At 43.9% G+C, this 23,076-nt stretch overlaps 2 protein-coding genes across 3 annotated transcripts; one reads left to right on the top strand and one right to left on the bottom strand.

Moving 5' to 3' along the window:
* Positions 1-2,421: 2,421 nt before the first annotated feature.
* On the top strand, positions 2,422-14,951 carry gdap1l1 (ganglioside induced differentiation associated protein 1-like 1; the record flags this gene model as incomplete). The annotated part of the gene is made up of 6 exons (XM_084446317.1): positions 2,422-2,604; positions 7,258-7,450; positions 11,966-12,139; positions 13,348-13,442; positions 14,325-14,445; positions 14,605-14,951. The coding sequence occupies 6 exons, from the start codon at positions 2,422-2,424 to the stop codon at positions 14,949-14,951; spliced, it is 1,113 nt and encodes a 370-aa protein (XP_084302443.1).
* A 2,978-nt stretch (positions 14,952-17,929) lies between these two features.
* On the bottom strand, positions 17,930-19,378 carry fitm2 (fat storage inducing transmembrane protein 2; the record flags this gene model as incomplete). Of its 2 annotated transcripts, XM_084445348.1 has the most annotated exons (3): positions 18,999-19,378; positions 18,179-18,566; positions 17,930-18,064 (listed from the first exon to the last, which is right to left on the bottom strand). In XM_084445348.1, exons 1-3 carry the CDS (start codon positions 19,169-19,171, stop codon positions 17,948-17,950), a joined length of 678 nt encoding a protein of 225 aa, XP_084301474.1. In that variant the 5' UTR covers positions 19,172-19,378. The 2 variants fall into 2 exon arrangements, with proteins under 2 accessions (XP_084301474.1, XP_084301473.1); XM_084445347.1 differs by having other exon boundaries at positions 17,948-18,566.
* Positions 19,379-23,076: the final 3,698 nt, after the last annotated feature.

Raw genomic sequence — 23,076 nt, 5'->3', positions numbered from 1 at the left:
CTTAGCCTACTCTGCTGCAAGGAGCGATACAGATCACTTGCCACTTCGGGGCTGGGTGTGCATGCAGTCTGCCCGCTCACACTGTGGCCTGCCGTGGCATCCTGCGTCCTCTATTTCAACACCACCTAAATCAATCTGCACAGCCCACATGAAACAAAGTGTGATAATTAAAGAATGGCTTAGGGATAGATATATATATACCATATATATAGGGAGTTTGAATAGGTTCCTATTTTGTGCAATAGGGGAAAATAGTTAGGCCCTACTCTGTTACTGGTGCTTCCTATTATTATTTGTGTACAGAAATACTGCAGGGGCTTGGAATGAATTAGGTCTGTGACTCTTTATTGCATGTCGAGTGCCCCCAAAAGTTCGAGGTACCCCACCACAGCGACACACAATGAGTGAGATGTGAAATGGCTACGATGAGACAGCCATTGATGAGAGAGCTGTGTAGCAGCGAGGCGAATTTAATGGACTCTATAATCAGAAGACAAGACTTAGCCTATGAATGCCATTTTGACATAAATTACCAAACAATGCTTTATTCACATCAAGTCGACACTGTAATGGACTCTAAATCAGAAGACATATGAATGTCATTTTGACACTTTACAATAAGGTACACAAATATGATAGTTACTGGTTAACTAATGAGGAACCAATGATTAGTTAATGAGTAGTTACTAATTAACTATGAATCCATGACTGTAGTAGATAATGATGGGTTACTACAGAACAGGCTGTGGACTAGTCGTTATTGAGGAACGAATAATAAGTGAATAGTAGCCTAGTTACTATTATACCTTACCTATAGGCTATAGCCTACTTTAACACAGGTGGGATATTTTTAATGTAGACGACTGAGATCTACTGAAGTTATTTAACTTTACATTCTTGTTCATAGTAAAACTATGAATTAGTGTGCAAAGCTATAGCCTAGTTAGTTAGTCTTTGCAAGTAGTGTGTGCTGAGGCGAATGAGCATGAGGCGAATTCACCAAGTTCATCATAGGCCATAATCACAGGCCATGAATGGTGAAAATAACTGGATCAGTTGGCCTATGCGAAAATAAGCCATCTACATGAGAAACGCCTCATTATTGAGCAATTAATGGATGTGAATGTGGGTATAGGACAATCTTCAAAGCTCCTTATAGCCTACATGCTCATGCTCATATTCATCATGCATATTTTAGTATTTCGGAGGGCTAGGCCTACATTGTTGAAAAAGCGTGAATAACTTCATGCGCTATGCATATTTTGGTAGGCTTGTTGATGAGGCTTTATTGTTTTGGAGGGCTGTTGTTGAAAAGGCGTAAATAACTTGTCTTACCTACGCATATTTTGGTATTTTGGAGGTCTAGGCCTACAATGTTGAAAAAGCGCAAGTAGCCTAAGTAAGCATAAGCAAAAGTTGATAAGAGTTCATGATAAAGCATTGTTGAAAAGAACTTGTCTTTCTTCTTATTTTGGTAAATGATGTCAAAATGATATTCATAATCTAAAATAACTTGATGTATTTCTTAATCCATGACTGTACAGTAGATAATGATGGTTTACAGACTGCGGAGTACTATAGGCCTAGTTGTTATTGAGGAACAAGTGAGGAACGAATGATAGCCTAGTGTTAGTATAATTTCATCGTTCCACGGTCGAGTGATTTCTCGACCAACTGGAGTAGGTATACAATCATATTGTTGTTTACGCTGTTATAAGGTTGCACCCTCTAGTGGTAAGAAGCACTCATTGCAATGTTTTGCTGGTGCTCTGACACACTATCCGCAATCAAACAGACGCTTATGCTATGCTGTTCATGTGAAATGAGCACAGTGTCGCATAAAATCGATCAGGTTTAGGTAGCATATTTAGGTGCATATTATGTGAGCCCTATTCCGCAATTTTAATAGCCGAAATCCATAGGCTATCCATTACCACATCGTCCTTTTGGAAACTATTATTATTAAATGAACAAATTCTTTTAAAATCATTAAAAAGCAAAACCTGCAGGCTGTATGTTTTTCTGTCCCCACAGAGAGCTCTTTGACCTTCCTGTGAAATGCACCCTCCCATCACTCATGGAAGGGCTTCCACGTACGGCGCATGTTTGTGCGTATAGATGGTAATAGGCTAGACATTTATTTCATTGCGAGTGTATCCCTTGCTTAAGCAAAGGGTTATCTTTGTGTAGATTAAGCAATGATATTTTTTTATGCCAACGCACGCACCCGTTACTTCGACCGACATTGAATTCAGCACCGGAGCTGTCCAAAACTGATGCTGTCGCGTTGAATCGATTATGCTCCGTCCGTGGTGCTGAAATTCTTTGCGCTCTCTCTCTCTCTTTCTCTCTCACTCTCGGTCCCTCCCTCCATCTCTCTATCCCTCCCCGGTCCTCTCTCACACGCACAAACCCTCTGTCATGGCGTCTTCCAACAATGTTACCCCAACCAACTGTAGTTGGTGGCCCATATCAGCTATGGACGAAGACGATAAAATCACAGACGGGGAGGAAAACGAGGAACCAGCTGCAGAATCCAAGCCTAAATTCTCTAAAGACAGGCTCGTGCTGTACCATTGGACGCAGTCATTCAGTTCTCAAAAGGTAAGACACATGAGCACGAAAATGGAGGTGTCCAGCTGCCATGGGGCTCTGTTATGACCAAATAATATTCCAACGTGATTGTTATGTTTATGCCAGATAGTGAACGGAAACACCAAAGGTCTGTTTCACCTAAGACATTATGAAACCGCTGCCGCATGTGTGAGACATTCCCTCGACATTGGTTCAAACATAGGTGGTTTTATTACCAATATTGGCTCTTATATCATGTATGAATCAGCTTGGGGGATATTTTCGTTCATAAGATGTTGCCTGTTGTTCACGTATGGACCTTTATTCCCTCGGTCCACCTCGATGTGGTCTGAGTCTGACACATGACACTAAATAATTGATTGAAATGATGTATCTCTGTGCAAACCAAACCAACCGAGATTTCCTCCTATATCTGTGGCTTTATTTCTACATATTGGTGTGATGTTTTGTCTCAAAATGACCCACAGTCCTCTTCTTCTCATAGTAGGTATTCAGGCCCATGTTTTTTTTCGGATGCATGAGCCACACACCTTTGCCTTAAAGATTATGTTCTTCATGTTGGCTTCTGCCGACACATCATGTTTTGATCAACAGTGCTCCATGAGTTAACTGCCTTCTACAGTGCCTGATTGTCACTCTGTATATGTTACAAAGCTTCTAACCAGGTTTCTGTTTCATTCATAAATGATGCTGAATCCAATTCATTTGATTTCACGTCATCTATCCCCCATATGTGCATGGTCATTAAACCTGTTATTTAATGTTGGGAAGCCTTATCACTGAATCTATAAGAAGATGAATGATGATCACATTAGGCCTATGTGTATTTCTGTTGTTACATGCACATACTGTAGTCGGGTAACTAGAGTAGAGACTACAGTAGAGACTACAGTAGAGTAGAGACTATGTGCCAGGTGTAAAATGATATAGTTGAGTACTTACATTACACTTTACATGTATTATTTCATGTAAAAAGTCAAATGAAGATGATACATTATGTGTGTCCCTGTGTGGTAGCAGTAGCATCTTTGTAGTTATTAAAGCTTTACTACATTTCCCATGAGGCAAAGATCTAGGGAACTTAACTTGTCTGTCAGCCATCAGCTAGTGGCTAGGAGCCACTCATACTGAGCTATGAGTCACTCTCACTGAGCTAGGAGCCACTCTCGCTGAGTTAGGAGTCACTCTCACTGAGCTAGGAGTCCCTCTCACTGAGCTATGAGTCCCTCTCACTGAGCTATGAGTCCCTCTCACTGAGCTATGAGTCCCTCTCACTGAGCTAGGAGTCCCTCTCACTGAGCTATGAGTCACTCTCACTGAGCTAGGAGTCACTCTCACTGAGCTATGAGTCCCTCTCACTGAGCTAGGAGTCCCTCTCACTGAGCTAGGAGCCATTCTCACTGAGCTAGGAGTCCCTCTCACTGAGCTATGAGTCCCTCTCACTGAGCTATGAGTCCCTCTCACTGAGCTATGAGTCCCTCTCACTGAGCTAGGAGCCATTCTCACTGAGCTAGGAGCCACTCATACTGAGCTATGAGTCACTCTCACTGAGCTAGGAGCCATTCTCACTGAGCTAGGAGCCACTCATACTGAGCTATGAGTCACTCTCACTGAGCTAGGAGCCACTCTCACTGAGTTAGGAGTCACTCTCACTGAGCTATGAGTCCCTCTCACTGAGCTAGGAGCCACTCTCTCTGAGCTAGGAGCCACTCATACTGAGCTAGGAGCCACTCTCTCTGAGCTAGGAGCCACTCTCTCTGAGCTATGAGTCCCTCTCACTGAGCTATGAGTCCCTCTCACTGAGCTAGGAGCCACTCTCTCTGAGCTAGGAGCCACTCTCTCTGAGCTAGGAGCCACTCTCACTGAGCTAGGAGCTACTCTCTCTGAGCTAGGAGCCATTCTCACTGAGCTAGGAGTCATTCTCTCTGAGCTAGGAGCCACTCTCACTGAGCTAGGAGCCACTCTCTCTGAGCTAGGAGCCACTCTCACTGAGCTAGGAACCACTCTCTCTGAGCTAGGAGTCACTCTCACTGAGCTAGGAGTCACTCTCTCTGAGCTAGGAGCCACTCTCAGTTGCTCTCGGAGCTGCTGATCTGTGCTGTTGTCACTAAGAGGAGGAGCCAACCCTTGGCTCGTTGTCATGGGCTCACATTGATACAACGGTTTACAGCAGTTTGATGTCTTCACATACAGTTGTGGAATGGTGTTAACAGCCCTTCACAATGAAATAGTGAGTACAGAGAGTCTAGAGTTGTTTGGTACTCATGTTATTTACATCTGTAGGACAATGTATTGTGTGTTACAAAGAAGATGACATAGCAGGATTGTTGCTCTGCCTTTGAATCCTGTATTGAGATGAAATACTGTGAACTGTATTAGGTTACCGTCTGACTTCATATGATGCCTTTCTTTCCGTCTTAGAACCTGAAAGTGTTGGAAATTGTCTCTGTATCTAATTTGTGCAGTTTCAGAACTGCCTTTGGCCTTTGAAATGTTTGATGTTTGTGTGTTTGTTTCAGCATTCAGTTTAACAGCACTGGAACTTTTAACTATATAATTTTACATATACTTTTAACTTACAGTATGACAAAACAAAACACAGTACAGTGTACTGTATCCAGTATCCGGTATGTACATCAGGTCATCTGTTGAATGCAAGCCAAAAAACCAAGGTCTTTTACTTGACATTTCATGTTTTGACTGCTCTGTGGGATGAGATCACTACGTCATGCAAATAGGTATTATGTCTATACACACTGGAAGACGTATATTATTATTATTTTGTGTTATTATTTTGAACTTGTGTATGTATGTCTCTATGTCCCCGTTTTCAATTCATACTGTATTTGTATGTTATTCAGATAATGCCTTTGGTCAAGACTGTACAGTATCTTAAGCAGAGAGGCAGACATGTTCAATAGACAAGCATATCTTTATTTGCTGTGTTTTCATGGTGGTCTGCAAAGCAGTTCCCCTCGAGTCCCGGCCGGGCTGACATGAGTGATGAAATGTGCCCCCTAGAGCAGATGATGTAGACAGAGCGTTAGAATTACAACGCGATTGGAAGTCACGCAAAGATCAATAGACCACTATCCTTCCCAGGGCTGCGGGTTAGAGATCTGCACCTTGGTCTGTCCAGCAGATGCCTGGATATCTCTGTTGTGTTAGATGTACAGATGTGAAGCCAGGCTCAGGGCCTGTTCCAGGGTGTTTATCCCACTGAGAAAAAACACGTCTAAAATACGTCTTTTAGATGTCTTTTTCGTCTTTTTCGGACGTCCAAAGACATCCAATTAGGAGCCAGAATGAACGTTTTTTTTAGACGTTCAGATATTGAACCCGTTCTGCACGTCCACAGACGTCTTAGAGGGGTTCAAGCCAGACGTTTGAATATTGAGGGGTCCAGCAGACGTACAAATGGGGTTCTGGACCGAAGGACGTTATTAAGACATGATCTGAACTCCTCCCTGACGTTGTGTGTTTGCTGGGATGAGTGTCTAGACAGCAATGCTAGATCTGAACACTCTGTAATAACGGCAGATGTTAAGCATGCTTGGTTCAGGGGCTGTTATTTGGGATAGTCAACATTATAATCAGGATTATAATGATAATGTATTTGCAGGGTTTTCATGTACAGTACAGCAGCATTCAACATAGTTACAGTAGGTTCGGCCACATTGAAAATGCCAAGTAAAGTTTTGATCTCAGTTGGTTTCTTACAGTAGATTTTAATAAATGGTGATCACATTTATCATACTTTGTTTTGGTGCTTCAAAGGGCCACAGTTGGTTGGAAAAAAATTATACCATTTCAGATGAGTTAGGTCCCACCTGCTTTACAAAGCAGTTACTGTACTGCTCTGTAATGACCCTGCTTAGGCTACAATAGCTAAATCATTACGAGTACTGCTTTTCGCTCTATTTCATTAAAATTTGCTCATGTTAAACAAGCCCCATCTCCCTCCTCTCCTCTCTTCTCCCCATGGATACAGTACCTCTGCACATTCAGTGTCACTGACATCCATTAATCTTATTTCTGTCAACCTAATAGCCCACCAAGGACCTTGATGTGTCTTTTTAAACTCCATTGTTAATGGAACCTGACAGCCACACATGCGCATTTTAGGTTCATAATCGTAGTAAAACAGCCCATTGTTTTCTAAGAGGAAGTGAAGGTGAGATCTAAACCAATGGTCACACAGTATGATCATGATCTCTGCATGGTCTCCACCCTGCTTCCTACAGTGCACACCTGTACTGTCTACACCTCCACACTGTCCTGTGGAAGAAGACTATTCACAGGGGCATAACAGGCTAGGAAATAACTTTGAGGGGCATAACAGGCTAGGAAATGACTTTGAGGGGCATAACAGGCTAGGAAATGACTTTGAGGGGCATAACAGGCTAGGAAATGACTTTGAGTGGCATAACAGGCTAGGAAATGACTTTGAGTGGCATAACAGGCTAGGAAATGACTTTGAGTGGCATAACAGGCTAGGAAATGACTTTGAGTGGCATAACAGGCTAGGAAATGTCATTCTTCAACCTGTTTACCACAACATTGTTAGTGTTCTGTTGTCATCATGCAGTGTGTTGGTTGACGTGTGTGTATGTGTGTTTCATGACCCTCACCGCGCGTGTGTGTGTGTCCCTGTGTGGCCAGGTGCGTCTGGTCATCAACGAGAAGGGTCTGCTGTGTGAGGAGAGGGACGTGAGCCTGCCCCTGACCGAGCACAAGGAGCCCTGGTTCATGAGGCTCAACCTGGGCGAGGAGGTGCCCGTCTTCATCCACGGAGACACCATCGTCAGCGACTACAACCAGATCATCGAGTACCTGGAGACTAACTTCGTAGGAGGTACGCTAGGGTTGGGGTCAGTGCTTCAAAGGCAACAGAGCTCTTCGGCTGTAGCTCAGTTGGTAGAGCGGGTCGTTCAATGATCGAAGGGTCAGTGGTTCGAATCCCAGCTCCGACTGTCCGAAGTGTCCTTGAGCAAGACACCTAACCCCAAATTGCTCCCAATGAGCAGGTTGGCACCTTGCATGGCAGCTACCGCCATTGGTGTTTGAATGTATGTGTGAATGGGTGAATGAGGGGCCATTGTAAAGCGCTTTGAGTGCCACTAAGGTGGAAAAGCGCTATATAAGTGCAGTCCATTTACCATTTACCATTCACCTCTCAGGGTGCTGACTGAGGTCGCTTCTCTGAATCCTTTATAGACAACTTAACTAAAGAGATAGTTCGCCAAAATTACAGTGCTACCTCTTGAACTACTGAGATATTATTTATATGGCGTGAGTGAGAGTTGAAACAACAATCACCATGCAGTAAACAGTATAGGTTGAGGTATTTTGGGTCAGTATTGTAATACAGCCGAAAAACTGGGTCGGAGGCAGAAATGGAAATCATCACATTTGCGGTTTTGTTAAACAGAACAAACAAACTATGAGGAAGCATACAAGGACAGACCACCACACTTGTGAGATACCTCCTAGCGTCAGCCTGCAGGGGGGCACACCGGAAGAGAGAGAGCACTCTGTCAGTCCATCATGCCCCCCAGCAGAGAGAGAACTCTGTCAGTCCCTCATGCCCCCCAGCAGAGAGAGAACTCTGTCAGTCCCTCATGCCCCCCAGCAGAGAGAGAACTCTGACAGTCCCTCATGCCCCCCAGCAGAGAGAGAACTCTGTCAGTCCCTCATGCCCCCCAGCAGAGAGGGAACTCTGTCAGTCCCTGGCTTTTAGGAGCTGGGGGGTGGCGTGGGGGGGGGGCCCCAGTGAGACCCCAGCATGACCAGCCCCCCCCCCCTGGCTCCTAAAAGCCAGGGACTGACAGAGTTCTCTCTCTGCTGGGGGGCATGAGGGACTGACAGAGTTCTCTCTCTGCTGGGGGGCATGAGGGACTGACAGAGTTCTCTCTCTGCTGGGGGGCATGCGGGACTGACAGAGTTCTCTCTCTGCTGGGGGGCATGCGGGACTGACAGAGTGCTCAGGTCGCTACGGTATACTGGGACAGTATAACTGAATGTGGATTCTGTGGCCCATGTTTTGTGATCTGTGGATCGTGTGTCTTCTGTGATCACTGGCAGCAGCAGTGTGTGTGTCATTTGAGGAGGGAGGGGCATAGAGCACCGCCCAGATAAAAGACACTCTGTTCCCTCACAGATAAGCTTGATAAACTATGCTCTGGCCAACCACTGACTGCTGTCTGTCTGTCTGGGAAGGGGACAAAGGTCCAATGGCTGCTCGAGACACTCCCCCATCCCAGGCAGAAAATCAACTTTTATTTTTGTCCAATTTGGAAGAAAATATGATTTTCAGAGGGAGTTATATAGGGGTTGTATAAAATCTACATGTGCATGAGTAGTCCTGTTTTATATCCACTGTGTTATATCCATGAAGGCTCCACGCTCACTCACTCCCCGAACAGGATGTCGTGTCACTCAGCCTCCAGGATTACAGATATGGTTTCTGTCTGAGTTTCATTTCCAATGAATCCTGGCAGTGTGGGCCGGGGTGGGTCGGTAGCAGCAGAGAACCCAGAGAAGAGGTTAAAACATACTGCCAGAAACCCCTACGAGAGCCTCTCCCAGAATCACATCCTGTAGCTTTTGATGGCCAGACAGAAGAACCTCAGGGTATAGTCCTCTACTCTGCTCTCTGAGATGATGTGGGATTGGTTGGTGTTTTGCTGGTGGTGTGTGTAGGTGGGGCTGCAGGATGCTGCAGGATGCTCAGGTCCCTGCTGTAGCCCTTCCTCCAGGGTTGGCCCAGGTCAGGCCCCAGGGCGCGGGCTGGGAGAGATCAGTCAGCTCCCTGGAACAACGCCAGGAGCAGCTCCACACTCAGCAAACCTCAACGACAGCCTGGAACATCACTGCTCTCTCAAGCCAAGTCTAGAATTCATGCATTTCTGGACATGTTTAAATTCGGAATCAGTGAATCTCAGTCATGTTTTTCACTGAGATTCTCTGAGTCTGGTCATGGTTGAATGTTCTTTATTCAGAGTCGGGTCATTAGGGATGGGTATCGTTAGGATTTTATCGATTACGGTATTGATACCGATATTGCTTATTGATACTGATACTTATCGATACTCTTATCGATACTACTCCACCACTTTGCCCCTCCAAGGCAATAATAGGGGAAACACTGTACAGACTTAATTATAATAACAATAATAAGTGTTACCTGTATCTTTAGCCTGGCTCATCTGCTTCTTTCAGTGTTAGCATTAGCCGCTTCGCTAAAGCAGTCAAACACGCTGCACTGACTCACAGCACCGTCGGTAGATTTGGTGAAGTTCCGTTTTGCCCTGTCCTCCACTATGCCTACTTCCTCGAGAGACAATAACAATGCAACATCATCGCCTGTCACCAGCAGCTTCGTTGTGATTAGGGGACGGATGCCAGCTGCGTTGACTTATTTATGAAACGAACGCGGCTCCATGGATTTATGAAATGAGCACATTAAATACCGATAGCAGCACCGTTTGTCCATGAGCTTGATATTTCGGTACTGACCCAATGACGTACCGGTACCAAAAAATGCTGGTTCCCGATACCCATCCCTACTGGTCATGGTTGAGGGTTCTTTATTCAGAGTCTGGTCATGATTGAGGGTTCTTTATTCAGAGTCTGGTCATGATTGAGGGTTCCTTATTCAGAGTCTGGTCATGGTTGAGGGTTCCTTATTCAGAGTCTGGTCATGTTTGAGGGTTCCTTATTCAGAGGCTGGTCATGATTGAGGGTTCCTTACTCAGAGTCTGGTCATGGTTGAGGGTTCCTTATTCAGAGTCTGGTCATGGTTGAGGGTTCCTTATTCAGAGTCTGGTCATGTTTGAGGGTTCCTTACTCAGAGGCTGGTCATGTTTGAGGGTTCTTTATTCAGAGGCTGGTCATGGTTGAGGGTTTTTTATTCAGAGGCTGGTCATGGTTGAGGGTTCTTTATTCAGAGGCTGGTCATGGTTGAGGGTTCTTTATTCAGAGGCTGGTCATGGTTGAGGGTTCTTTATTCAGAGGCTGGTCATGGTTAAGGGTTCTTTATTCAGAGTCTGGTCATGGTTGAGGGTTGTTTATTCAGAGGCTGGTCATGGTTGAGGGTTCTTTATTCAGAGGCTGGTCATGGTTAAGGGTTCTTTATTCAGAGGCTGGTCATGTTTGAGGGTTCTTTATTCAGAGGCTGGTCATGGTTAAGGGTTCTTTATTCAGAGGCTGGTCATGGTTGAGGGTTCTTTATTCAGAGGCTGGTCATGGTTGAGGGTTCTTTATTCAGAGGCTGGTCATCGTTGAGGGTTCTTTATTCAGAGGCTGGTCATCGTTGAGGGTTCTTTATTCAGAGGCTGGTCATGATTGAGGGTTCTTTATTCAGAGGCTGGTCATGGTTGAGGGTTCTTTATTCAGAGGCTGGTCATGGTTGAGGGTTCTTTATTCAGAGGCTGGTCATGGTTGAGGGTTCTTTATTCAGAGGCTGGTCATGTTTGAGGGTTCTTTATTCAGAGGCTGGTCATGGTTGAGGGTTCTTTATTCAGAGGCTGGTCATGATTGAGGGTTCTTTATTCAGAGGCTGGTCATGTTTGAGGGTTCTTTATTCAGAGGCTGGTCATGGTTGAGGGTTCTTTATTCAGAGGCTGGTCATGGTTGAGGGTTCTTTATTCAGAGGCTGGTCATGGTTGAGGGTTCTTTATTCAGAGGCTGGTCATGGTTAAGGGTTCTTTATTCAGAGGCTGGTCATGGTTAAGGGTTCTTTATTCAAAATTCCAAGCATTCCTAGGCAGATGTCAGGCATTGATAATATGCAACCAATGGACTGGTACTGGGATGAACCAGTGGACTGGTACTGTGACGAACCAGTGGACTGGTACTGTGACGAACCAGTGGACTGGTACTGTGACGAACCAGTGGACTGGTACTGGGATGAACCAGTGGACTGGTACTGTGACGAACCAGTGGACTGGTACTGTGACGAACCAGTGGACTGGTACAATGATGAACCAGTGGACTGGTACTGTGACGAACCAGTGGACTGGTACTGGGATGAACCAGTGGACTGGTACAATGATGAACCAGTGGACTGGTACTGGGATGAACCAGTGGACTGGTACTAGGATGAACCAGTGGACTGGTACTAGGATGAACCAGTGGACTGGTACTGGGATGGCTGAGCTGTACGTTTTTGTTATGGCTGTTAGTGTGGGATTCAATAATGTGTGGTTCATTTCATAGCAGCACTCTAATACGTCTATGTGATGATGGCTGAGGTTGGGAGCATGGTCCGTGTGTGGTCGTTTATAACAGTATTATTGCGTGTGTGTGTGTGTGTTTGTGTGTGTGTGTGTGTGTATGTGTGTGTGCACACATGGGTCTCTGTCTCCAGAACCAGTGGCCCAGCTAATACCAGAGGCGGGTTCTCCTCTCCATGAGCGCGTGCAGCAGTACCGGCAGCTACTGGACGGGCTGCCCATGGACGCCTACACGCACGGATGCATCCTCCACCCCGAACTCACCGCCGACTCCATGATCCCAAAGTACGCCACTGCTGAAATACGTAGTAAGTGAAGTCAGAATTCACTGTCTTGGGGCATGCCCTTGCACCGATTCCACATGGGGATTCATACACAAAAGCAGCAGATTCAAGATTCGTTTTATTGGCCATGTATACAGCAGAGATATGCTAATCTAATTTTAGTTTGCCGTCCTTGTGCCTCTCAACACGCCACCTACAGTAATTATATCTAAATTGACCTCCTTGTTGAAGATTAAACGTATTATCATAGTGCATTGCAGCTATGCAATGTTCTCTCAATTCTCCAGCCCAGCAGTGTATGTTAGGATTGTAGAATCTGAACTGCAGAGCCCTTCTATCATGTAATGGACTTCACCTCTAAATCTAAAGGGAGGGGCTGGTCCAGCCAAGTCCCTGCAGTGGTATAAATTCGACCCTGTCCTGGGTAATACCGGTTAAATAAGCCTGACAGCTTATTTATTGGGAGCGGTTCAGCGATTATGTTTATGTTTGATTTGAGCCATTAATGTTCCCTAATGTACCTCTCACCTCCCTCTCTGTGTAAAATTCCTACCAAACAGGAATATATGCCACCCACTCAGTCAGAGCCCACATTGAATGCCCTCTGTATGGCTCTGGTTGTCCTGTTCACAGAGAGGTTTTGAGACTACGAGGAGTGTGTAAGTTACTGAAGTATGTGCTTGCGCTCCTGGGTGCAGTATATTACCAGTATGCTACTTCGGAAAAGTCCTTAAAGGTGCAATGTAAAAGTAATGTAGGATTTTTGTAGTTTCTTCATATATGTATACTAGCTATAGGTTAAATCTGCAGGGTTTGTGAAGTGAATGTATCAAAGTAGTTCCTTATCGCATCATATACATATGAGAAGTCTGTGTAGTACATACTAATAGTATGTCTGTCTGTCTGTCTGTCTGTCTGCCTGTCTGTCTGTCTGTCTGTCTGTCTGTCTGTCTGTCTACTAAAATACATACCAACAGTCTGTCTGTCTGTCTGTCTGTCTGTCTGTCTGTCTGTCTACTAAAGTACATACCAACAGTCTGTCTGTCTGTCTGTCTGTCTGTCTGTCTGTCTGTCTGTCTGTCTGTCTGTCTACTAAAGTACATACCAACAGTCTGTCTGCCTGTCTGTCTGTCTGTCTACTAAAGTACATACCAACAGTCTGTCTGCCTGTCTGTCTGTCTGTCTACTAAAGTACATACCAACAGTCTGTCTGTCTGTCTGTCTGTCTTCAGGACACCTGGCAAATGCTGCCTCTGAGCTGATGAAGCTGGACCACGAGGAGCCTCAGCTCACAGAGCCATACCTCTCCAAGCAGAAGAAACTCATGGTGAGATAGTCCTGTTTAAATGTCCAGAGCATGGTGCGACAGAGGTATTTTATACCCACATGAAATGTGGCTTGAAATCGTAAAAAAGGCATTTATTAAATCAATAGTGTCTCATTAAGCATCCCCAAAAATCTGATTTGGATCTAGAAGGGCACTCAGATCACAGACCTCTGCCCATATGTAGATAGATAGATAGATAGATAGATAGATAGATAGATAGATAGATAGATAGATAGATAGATAGATAGATAGATAGATAGATAGATAGATAGATAGATAGATAGATAGATAGATAGATAGATAGATAGATAGATAGATAGATAGATAGATAGATAGATAGATAGATAGATAGATCTGTTTGCGTCAGGTCTGGTAAATGATTTCCCAAAATGCAGACTGCTTTCTTACAGAACACTGAGGCAAGCATCATGCAATATTGTGTTAGTTATTACCAAGCAATGCGACTCAAACATGGATTTTATTGCCGATTTGTCATTCCGATGTAGGCTACTAGGGATACAGTATCACTAAATTATCTCAAGTGCTTGTGCCAGGATCTGGCATAGACTTGTATTGACCCACAATGTATCAACGTGAGCCTCCCATGGTCAGGGCCAGCTCGGACAAAACAACACTCTCATTTTAAGGATTTGATTTTGCCAGCCTCTGGAAAACTACAGTAATCAAACAACCCTACATCTTCTAAGGGTTTGTAATAAAATCCAAGGCAACTCTTCATTCCAAATAAAAAGCCTTTAATACAGGGCTAGTTCATAGTTTAACAGGGAACCAACATGTTTCGACGCTAGGTCTTCATTTTTTGTTTTATGATGACAGATGGATATGGGCTTTGTAGTGACATGTTGATTGTTGTGTTCACAGGCAAAAATCTTGGACCATGACAATGTGAACTACCTGAAGAAGATTCTAGGAGAGCTAGCCATGGTTCTAGACCAGGTAGAAGCTGAACTGGAGAAAAGGAAACTGGAATATCAAGGTCAGTGTACAAAATTAATGTAGGCCGACTGTAAATGTGTTCCTCGTTATATATTGTTATGTAAAAGATCATCAATGATCAACACATCACTTTAACGATATTGTTCAACTAATATTTTGTTTGGTTTATGCTGCTACAGTCTATCTGTTCTCTTTTTCCTGCCAGCAGGTCAGAAGTGTGAGTTATGGCTTTGTGGACCTGAATTTACACTAGCCGATATCTGCCTAGGAGCCACGTTGCACAGGCTCAAGTTCCTGGGACTCTCTAAGAAGTACTGGGAGGATGGAAGCCGACCTAACCTCCAGTCGTTTTTTGTGCGTGTGCAAAAACGCTACGCTTTCCGCAAGGTCCTGGGCGACATCCACACTACTCTGCTCTCGGCAGTTCTACCCAACGCATTCCGGATGGTAAAAAAGAAGCCGCCATCTTTCTTCGGGGCCTCTTTCTTAATGGGCTCGCTGGGTGGGATGGGTTACTTTGCCTATTGGTTTTTAAAAAAGAAATACATGTAGTGAATGCCCTCTTGTTGTGTTAAATGTCTGTGTATTTGTGTGATGTTTCAACTTTTCTGTAATGTTTTACGACAGCAGGAAAATATGAATCTATATAGAGAACACTATTACTTACTACTGAGTAAACAAAGAATATAAGAACATTCCACAGCAAGGAATTCTTGACAGCACATTCTCTGGTAATGAATGCCTTCATCTCCTTCATTTCTGCTTCCCTTCAAATCACCTTTTACTTTTTCATTCACTTACTCACTTATTATGTATCTTGGAAGCACACATTCAGCTGTGTGGAATCCAGTTCAACTGTGCGGAATCCTACCCTGATGTTTTTTTTAGACTCCTCTATGATTATCCTACTGTATTTCTTACATGATGGAGAGCCAAATAGAATGTCTCGATGTCACTGTACATCGCCACAGCAACCCCAAACAGGACTCATTGACCCAGCATGTCACCATTCAGTTGAAATAGTTTGTCATGGTTTTGGCGTTCGTTCACCTTTTACCCTTCACTCTTCCTTAGGCCTGGGGTTACACCCTTTAAAACCAGGTCCTAAACCTAACAAACACTTTATGATATAATTGCTGTGCTGCCAGAAACTGCCAGGAGAGACGAAGGTGACAGGCCAACATTCACATGATGTACATACACACACGCACGCGCACACCCATAGTGTCACAAGCACATGGCACCCATCCAGCACTGCATCAGGTCATCATTAGAATGTGATCGTCACATGTAGCCACATGTATCCTTAACAGAGCAGCAGGCCGGCGAGGACAGAGGACCTAAGACAGCGATGCACCATGGGTAAATCAACAGTAGTGAATAAGGGATCTGTGTTGAATGTGCCCCTTATGACAGTGGTGAGATCGTTTCTGTCCTCACATAGGACTGTGGGAGTGTACCACGATACGTGTCATGTTTACATGTAGTCATGACTACTCTCATGGGTTGTGTCTGACATGTTTGGTTTGATTCCAGGAACTTTTTAGTTTTAGTTCATGAGAGTAAATGAGTGCAAAGCTGTTCGTCTCTGGCTCCATAAATGGCCGTTATACAGGAATATCTGTACTGGTCTGTACCTAAACCTCTTAGGGAGCCCTAATACAACCCCTTCAGCTCTCACTGACCCACAATACCCACCTTTGTCTAAGAACACAGTAGTGCATGTGCACAGCTCAAGCACCAAGCAAAACCTTCCTTTAAAGAAACAGAGTTGAACACTGAATGACAAGGCCTAAAATGATGAACAACAGAGAATACAGTAACGTAGTGAGTTTATCGGTACTTATTCTAAATCGCTTTGGATAAAAGTGTCTGTTATATGACTAATGTAACATGGGCAGCTATATCTCTCTGTTGCCACAGAAACAGAGTGAGCGGTTGTCCAGCAGGTGGTTGTTAGCTAGCAGACTGTGTGGCTAGCTGCCGCTGGTGCAGTGAGGGATGCTTAACCAAAGACTAAGATCGATGTCTCATTAATTGTGTGTCAGCTGTGGAGCATCCAGTGGTTCAGTCCCATTACTTATTCTCATCCAGAAACGTGATTGATAAAGATCAAAGTTAAGTCCTCTGGAAGACTAAAATATGTTCCATGAATTTATTACACTACTGTTGAGACTTTGAGGCCTGAAAGAGCATGCAATGAATTATGTGAAAATGTGAATTTGACCGCGTAAAAAAATAGTTATGTAGCAGTTTTGAAAGTTGGAGGTTAGCAAAGGGACATAGGTAGACAGTTTGTACTTTTCCTTTATCATGTCATTAATAGCCATACAATTATCCCAAATGGGTGTCTAGTACATTGCACTCAATGTTGTTTTCTGTCTAGTTTTGGATCCTGGGACACTCAGAGTAAACTAAGTCAAATTAAAGACAAATGGAGAGATAACTTTCATTGTAAATGCTTGTATATTTTACATTCCAGTATATGGTAACAAGCACTACTGTTGTTGCCATAACTTCACTGCTTCTTCTAACTAAAACATTATCCCTGCAGATTGGTCCGTATCTCATGGCTACAAAACCTGAGGACAAATTCAAACAAGTTAGGAAATCCTAGTTGTTATTTGTGGCCATTAAATTTCACAATATTTTTTTATTTTTGAACTTTTTATTTTTTATATTTATAAATATGCATTTATTTATGGTGCTTTTTACAATGTTTGTTCATAACTCTTAAGTTATTCAGTTGCCATCAGTGACAAATAAATTAAGAAAATAAAAAATATATATCTTGAAGATTCAGAATTCAGTTATTTGCCACTACAATAGACAAGCCAAAAACGAGGATTAAGGTTTATGACTACAATTAATACCATCCATCATATTATGCAACATCAGCTGGTAGGCCTACACTGTAGATTTTATTTTAGTAACTACTGTGTACTGTTGTTTTAAAAGGCTTACACATTAGATGTTTTGAGTGAACTGTCCCTTTTATCAATGACAGGACACAATAGACGTGTCTCAAATGGGAGTTTATTTGAATGATTCTCTCATGCAACCCACTATACCAAGTATGCTAAAAATATACTAATGCTAAAATAATCTTGATACCTTTAAATGGTTACTACAGCACTAAACATGCATTTTGTTCCCATTCAATCTTATCCAGATATGAATGAATGCATGAATACACAAATCAAGTGTTAATCAAATATGCTATGTGGAAGTCTGTGTGGCTAGCTGATACACAAACCCAACATCAGTGCCATGCTCAGCATTTGTCTCGGATTACCCAATGTCATTTTAGGAACACCAGCTGCCAAAAGCCACATAGAGACTGCAAGCAAATCCCCCACCTACAAAATGACCTTTCTGTAGGAAAGTAAACTTTAAATAGCAACATCACGTTGGACCCAGAGAAAAAAACAATGTTTCTGGCTTTACTGTATTGCAGACATCTGTAAAATTGCAACACATAACAGTGTTGCAATTTTACAGATGTCTGCAATACAGTAAAGCTTGTTTTACAGGCATGTTTTACAGATTTAGGCTCGTTGTTTCAGTTCTTTTGGCTGAGGTGGGAGTCCAGGTGATAATGGCTTCAGGTACCAGACTTGATAGGTCAGGTACCAGCCCAGTAGTCCACAGGAGGTTCCTAGCACCTTATGGGATAAATCATGAAAATAAACCGAGGTGCAAGCGAACATCCATATCCAGATGATCACTATAGCATTAAGGGAAATGTATAGTAGGTCAAGAATAATATTCGAGGGTACATTTGGTTTCTTCAGATAAGCCATGGGTGCCATCTCCTCCACGATGATAAGCGAGGAGTATGCCAAGATGAAGGAGTGTCCAGAGATGTCATAGCCGTGCCAGTGGAAGCCAGCCCTCCTGCAACTAACTTTAGTGGTCAACTCTGCAGGAACAGTGGTCAACTCTCCAGGTATGACCTCCATGGAGTCAGGTTTGACGCAGGAACCAGTGACATCCTCTATGTAGAAGAAGGTCTCAGTGCAAACGTACCAGATGGCTGTTGCCACCACCAGTGATGTAAGCCTCCGGCAGAGGAAGGTTACACTCCTGTCTACGTGAGAGTTGGAGAGGAGGATGAATGGAGACAAAAGCAACAGTGTCCAGCCCCAGGATATCTTGACAAAATATCTAAGAGAAAACAAATAGGGAGAGAGGTTAAGTATTATCACGATTATCACTGCAGTTAGCTATTTTGCTAAAGTTAGTGTTACTTCCAATGAACACACGCGGATCGATACGCTGACGTTACACAATTAGTAAGCTAGCAAGCTAGCACAGCTAACTTGCTTCATGGCTAGCAATGCTAAGAATACTTCTCCCTCGACGTCATCTTAGCAGGGTGACAAGTTAGATGGACATGCTACAAGATAGCATGGACTTGCTCGTCTAGCAAAGCCTTACGGGTCAGTGGCTGTCTGGCAAGCTAGCTGCAGTACGTTAGCTAACGTTAGCTCCTCCTGGCTAGCAAGCTACAGTGACTACACGCATGAGTCGCAGGCATGGCGAGTCGCAGGTCGAGTGTGTAGTAGCCGGTCAGGTTCAACATACAGCAACACTTACACATTCAGGGCGTTCCTACTACTGCTGAAGTATGTCTCCGGTACGACGTCTATATTCTTGAGAACAGATCCTGCTATTGAAATGCCTAAAAAGAGCAACGGCAACTTCTGACGTACGTAAGTTGTCCTCCAAAGTGCCACAAACTTGTTCACAATGACATCGGTAGCTGCCATGTTGACATGCGGCTGCTTGCGACGTCAGGCTAGTGACTCCTAACCACAACAGATCTGAGACCAGGGTCTCCGCAAGGCCGGTGACATCAGCAGCAGTCTTTAACCAATGAGGCATTTTTCTGGGGTTTTCTTTCCCAACTTTTTTTCTTCTTAACTGCAACATCAGGGGTAGGTTCTGTTAATACATCCATGATAGAAACCGGGCTCTTCCCCTTTTGGTCCTGTGTACGGACAGCATAACGTTTGACGAGCGCTCTCCGTATCTGGATAAAAGCGTCGGCTAAATGACTGTAAAATCTACTACAGTCCCTTGTCCCACCATAGGAAAAAATCCTTAAAGCGGCAATAATCGATTCCCCACCACTAGATGGCAGCAAAAGACTTGTTTACAAACGAAAGGTCTAAATCGTATAATATACAGCATAAGCAAAGTTATGGGCAGTAATTTGACAACAGAGGCAGAAATGCTGGAATAACAAGACATAGCGACTGGTAGTGGTGAGTCATTGAAGTAGGACGATATTAGGACACTATTGCAACTTTAATTAACTATCGGCAACGAAACGTAAGCAGTCAGCAACGAAACGTTTGTCTAATAGGCTCTGTCGCAGATCATTTTCAAAGGTGCATGCAGCTACATTCACAGAGGCCCTCTCCAACCTCCGACCAATGCCTGAACGCATAAAAGCGGTCAACCTACGACGCGCAAGTTCCTTGCTGCGAAAGGCCCTGATACAAGCATTAGTGCTAACCCTCCCAAATAGGGTCTATTTTATATAGATGGCAGCCTCAGCATTTGGGACACAGAGAGAATCTTGGTATGCCCTCTTTTGTGACCTACAGTATGATGTTGCCATTCCAGTCGCGCTCTATTTGCACAGACAAACCCTTGTGGTGGCATTTGGACATGTTTTAGGGGTATGGTTGAAGATGTCAAGTTTCAGGTACTGACCTTCAAACTGACAATCAGACACACTGGAAAGTCCTGCTACTATTTAAGTGAATTAAGTTGGATTGTAGAGAGATATGATTGCAGTACTGTACCACACAGAATGACTCATTACATAAACAACTTAAAGACAATGTACTGTATTCTCCATTGTAATTTTGTCCCCGATGCACTCTGTCTTGGCAGACAAGCCTCTACTAGAAATCACATTTTCCGAGGACGTCTGGTGTTTGGCCATTCTTCCTACAATCCCTGTCTCAAGATTACATGCAAGATGATACAGTCTGGAATGAGGAGAAATTCTGATGTTTTCAATGAGATGGTTACGGATTACATGCAAGACGATCCAGTCTGGAGTGAGGAGAAATACTGATGTTTTAAATGAGATGGTTACAGATTACATAAGTTTGGCTGAAGTACAGAAGTAGTTTGAAACTATGATTTGGACTGCCAACTGAGGTCCAAACTCACATTTTTTTTGAAACCCAATTGCTTTCAGAAGGAAAATCTATCATAGGTCTTCTACTGTTCAAACCTGCTGCACTCTGACTCCACTGCAGATGCTACAAGAAAGAACTGAGCGTGCTTTACTAGAGGCAGTCATAGTGGACTTTCTATACAAGTCTTACATGGGGCGATGATACTGAAGTAGACATACAGTATTCATAATGGATTGGAGCCAATAATTCACATACTTTTTTGCTGACACTTCCCGTATTGGTCGGCAGCCTGATTGATTGTGCTGGTCCGAGGGCGGTCATTTGCCATTTAGAAGAGGCAGACTTCTGTTGCAGCATCACAAATACTACTGTATGCAATGCCCCCGAAATTCTGGCAACACGATTGAATGCTCAAAGGATTGATAACTACTGTTGTTTTAAGCAAACACCTCAGCTGGATGGGGACCCTCTCCTCAAGTTTCTCCAGAGTTTGAAAAATGTTGTGCAAATATTGTGCAGGAAATTGGCAAGCTTTCCTGCAGACGTCTTGGCTGCATGATCAAGAAGTCTGTACTCTGCTGGAGTACGAAATATGTACGGTAAATTATCAAAATGGACTCCTGTGACGTGGCTCTTGAAGGCTTCTAACTCTCCAGGCATTCTCTTGCTGATACTTGACCACCTGCTGGATTCAAGCTGAGAAGAAAGTCCCTTCCAGCCTAGAGTCTGAGCTCTCTGGGTGAATTTATTAAGCTATGCTAAGATCATTGTACTCTTTGAAATGCAAATGTTTTCTTCAAGCAGCCAACACCATTTTTGGAAAATTGGATTGCTGATGCCGATACTATCCTTTATTTATAAAAAAAATATATATATAGGCCTATATAAAAAATAAAAAAAAAGCTAGATACTACACATAGTTAAAGTGATAGTTTGAATTCAGGCTTTTCTGCACAGAGACTTACTTTTTGGTCAGTGATGTCAGTGATGACAGCCGTCCCCACCGCAGGGACCGCAGTTTGGGTTCAGAGGTCAGCAGTAGTGTGTCTGCTCTGTTTATTTCTCACCTCTATTCCAACAGCAGCAGGTGCTGTGTAGCTAGGGGGAAGCTCCAGCAGCTGGGTCGCTAGGGCCTAGCCGACAACTGAATGTTGCGGCTAAAGGGACCTCAAATACATTTTGTGCAAGGTTTATTTTATGTTCCCCCCAGGGTAAATAAGGAGGCCATTGAGTGTGCAGGGTTTTCTTTGCAGGGTTTGGCTCTCCTCAGACACTGCGAGGTCACAGTGTGCTTTTGTATGCAAGGGCACAGCAGCAGGCAGCGTCTCGACTGGACCCAGACCAATGATGTCATGTTGCAGGTGGTGGGAAGGTTTCAGGGAGGGTTGTCTGGTCTGGGGTTCATCCTTGGCTTGGCCTACTTCAGGCTGACTCATGAAGAAAGGTCTTCTCAGATTTATTTGATGGGTTTGTTGTGCCTCAGTCGAGATCCAGGCTATAAATCACGGCAGTTACAGCCTGGTATTTATTCACTGTATTGTAGATATCAGTAATTTAACCAAATCATAATTTTAGCTGTAGCATTATTGACATTAAGTACACATAAAAAGTACATCTGCCTTTTAAATAGATGTCGCTCTGCATGCTTGAGAGAAAATACCAAATGCTACTATGGACTTTGGCTGACCATTCAAAGTCATACAGTACTCTAGTTGTAATCTTTCAATAATGTTTCAATGAGAAATGTATGACAAGAATTGTTTTTCATTCTCTGTTGAACAGTCACATACAGTGCTGTACTATGGCCTAAAGGTCACCACTATAATGACTCAGATGGTTTTTATTGCACTGGTGATGGTGTGATGCTTGGCTTTAAGTCCATGTCAAAAATGTAAAACTTTTTTCAGTCCTCTGATTCCTGTAAATTGCCTATGGAACGAGCAATTGTCACTCCTTCCAAGTACCACTGGGAAGGGGCTACATCACTAAGTCAATTTGTTTTCCGCCTGCCAAAACAAAGTTTGGACTCTGCTGACATGACAGAAGGCCCATTGCCCGGCAGCAGCAGGAGTGGGTCTCCTGGATTGAGGCTAAATGACGTGCTTCACACAGAGGGAGGCGTTTCTCCACAGTTTCCTTGACTAGGAGGGAAAACTGCACAGCAGCTCTGCACCTCTTGACCTCTGTCTTTCAGAGACGTTCAGCTGCAAGTGAACCACCCAATAGACCACCAAATAGACCGTCCAGTAGACCGCCCAGTAGACCGCCCAGTTGACCTCCAAGTGGACCGTCCAGTAGACTTCCCAGTAGACCGCCCAGTGGACATCCAAGTAGACTGCCCAGTAGACCGCTCAGTGGACATCCAAGTGGACCGCCCAGTGGAAAGCCAAGTGGACTGCCCCGTGGACCATCCAGTTGACCTCCAAGTGGACCGCCCAGTAGACCGCCCAGTGGACATCCAAGTGGACTGCCCAGTAGACTGCCCAGTAGACCGCCCAGTGGACATCCAAGTGGAC

This window comes from Borostomias antarcticus, assembly GCF_949987555.1.
Source record: "Borostomias antarcticus genome assembly, chromosome: 11".
NCBI lineage: Eukaryota > Metazoa > Chordata > Actinopteri > Stomiiformes > Stomiidae > Borostomias > Borostomias antarcticus.
This window is presented reverse-complemented; position numbering and strand designations above follow the sequence as displayed.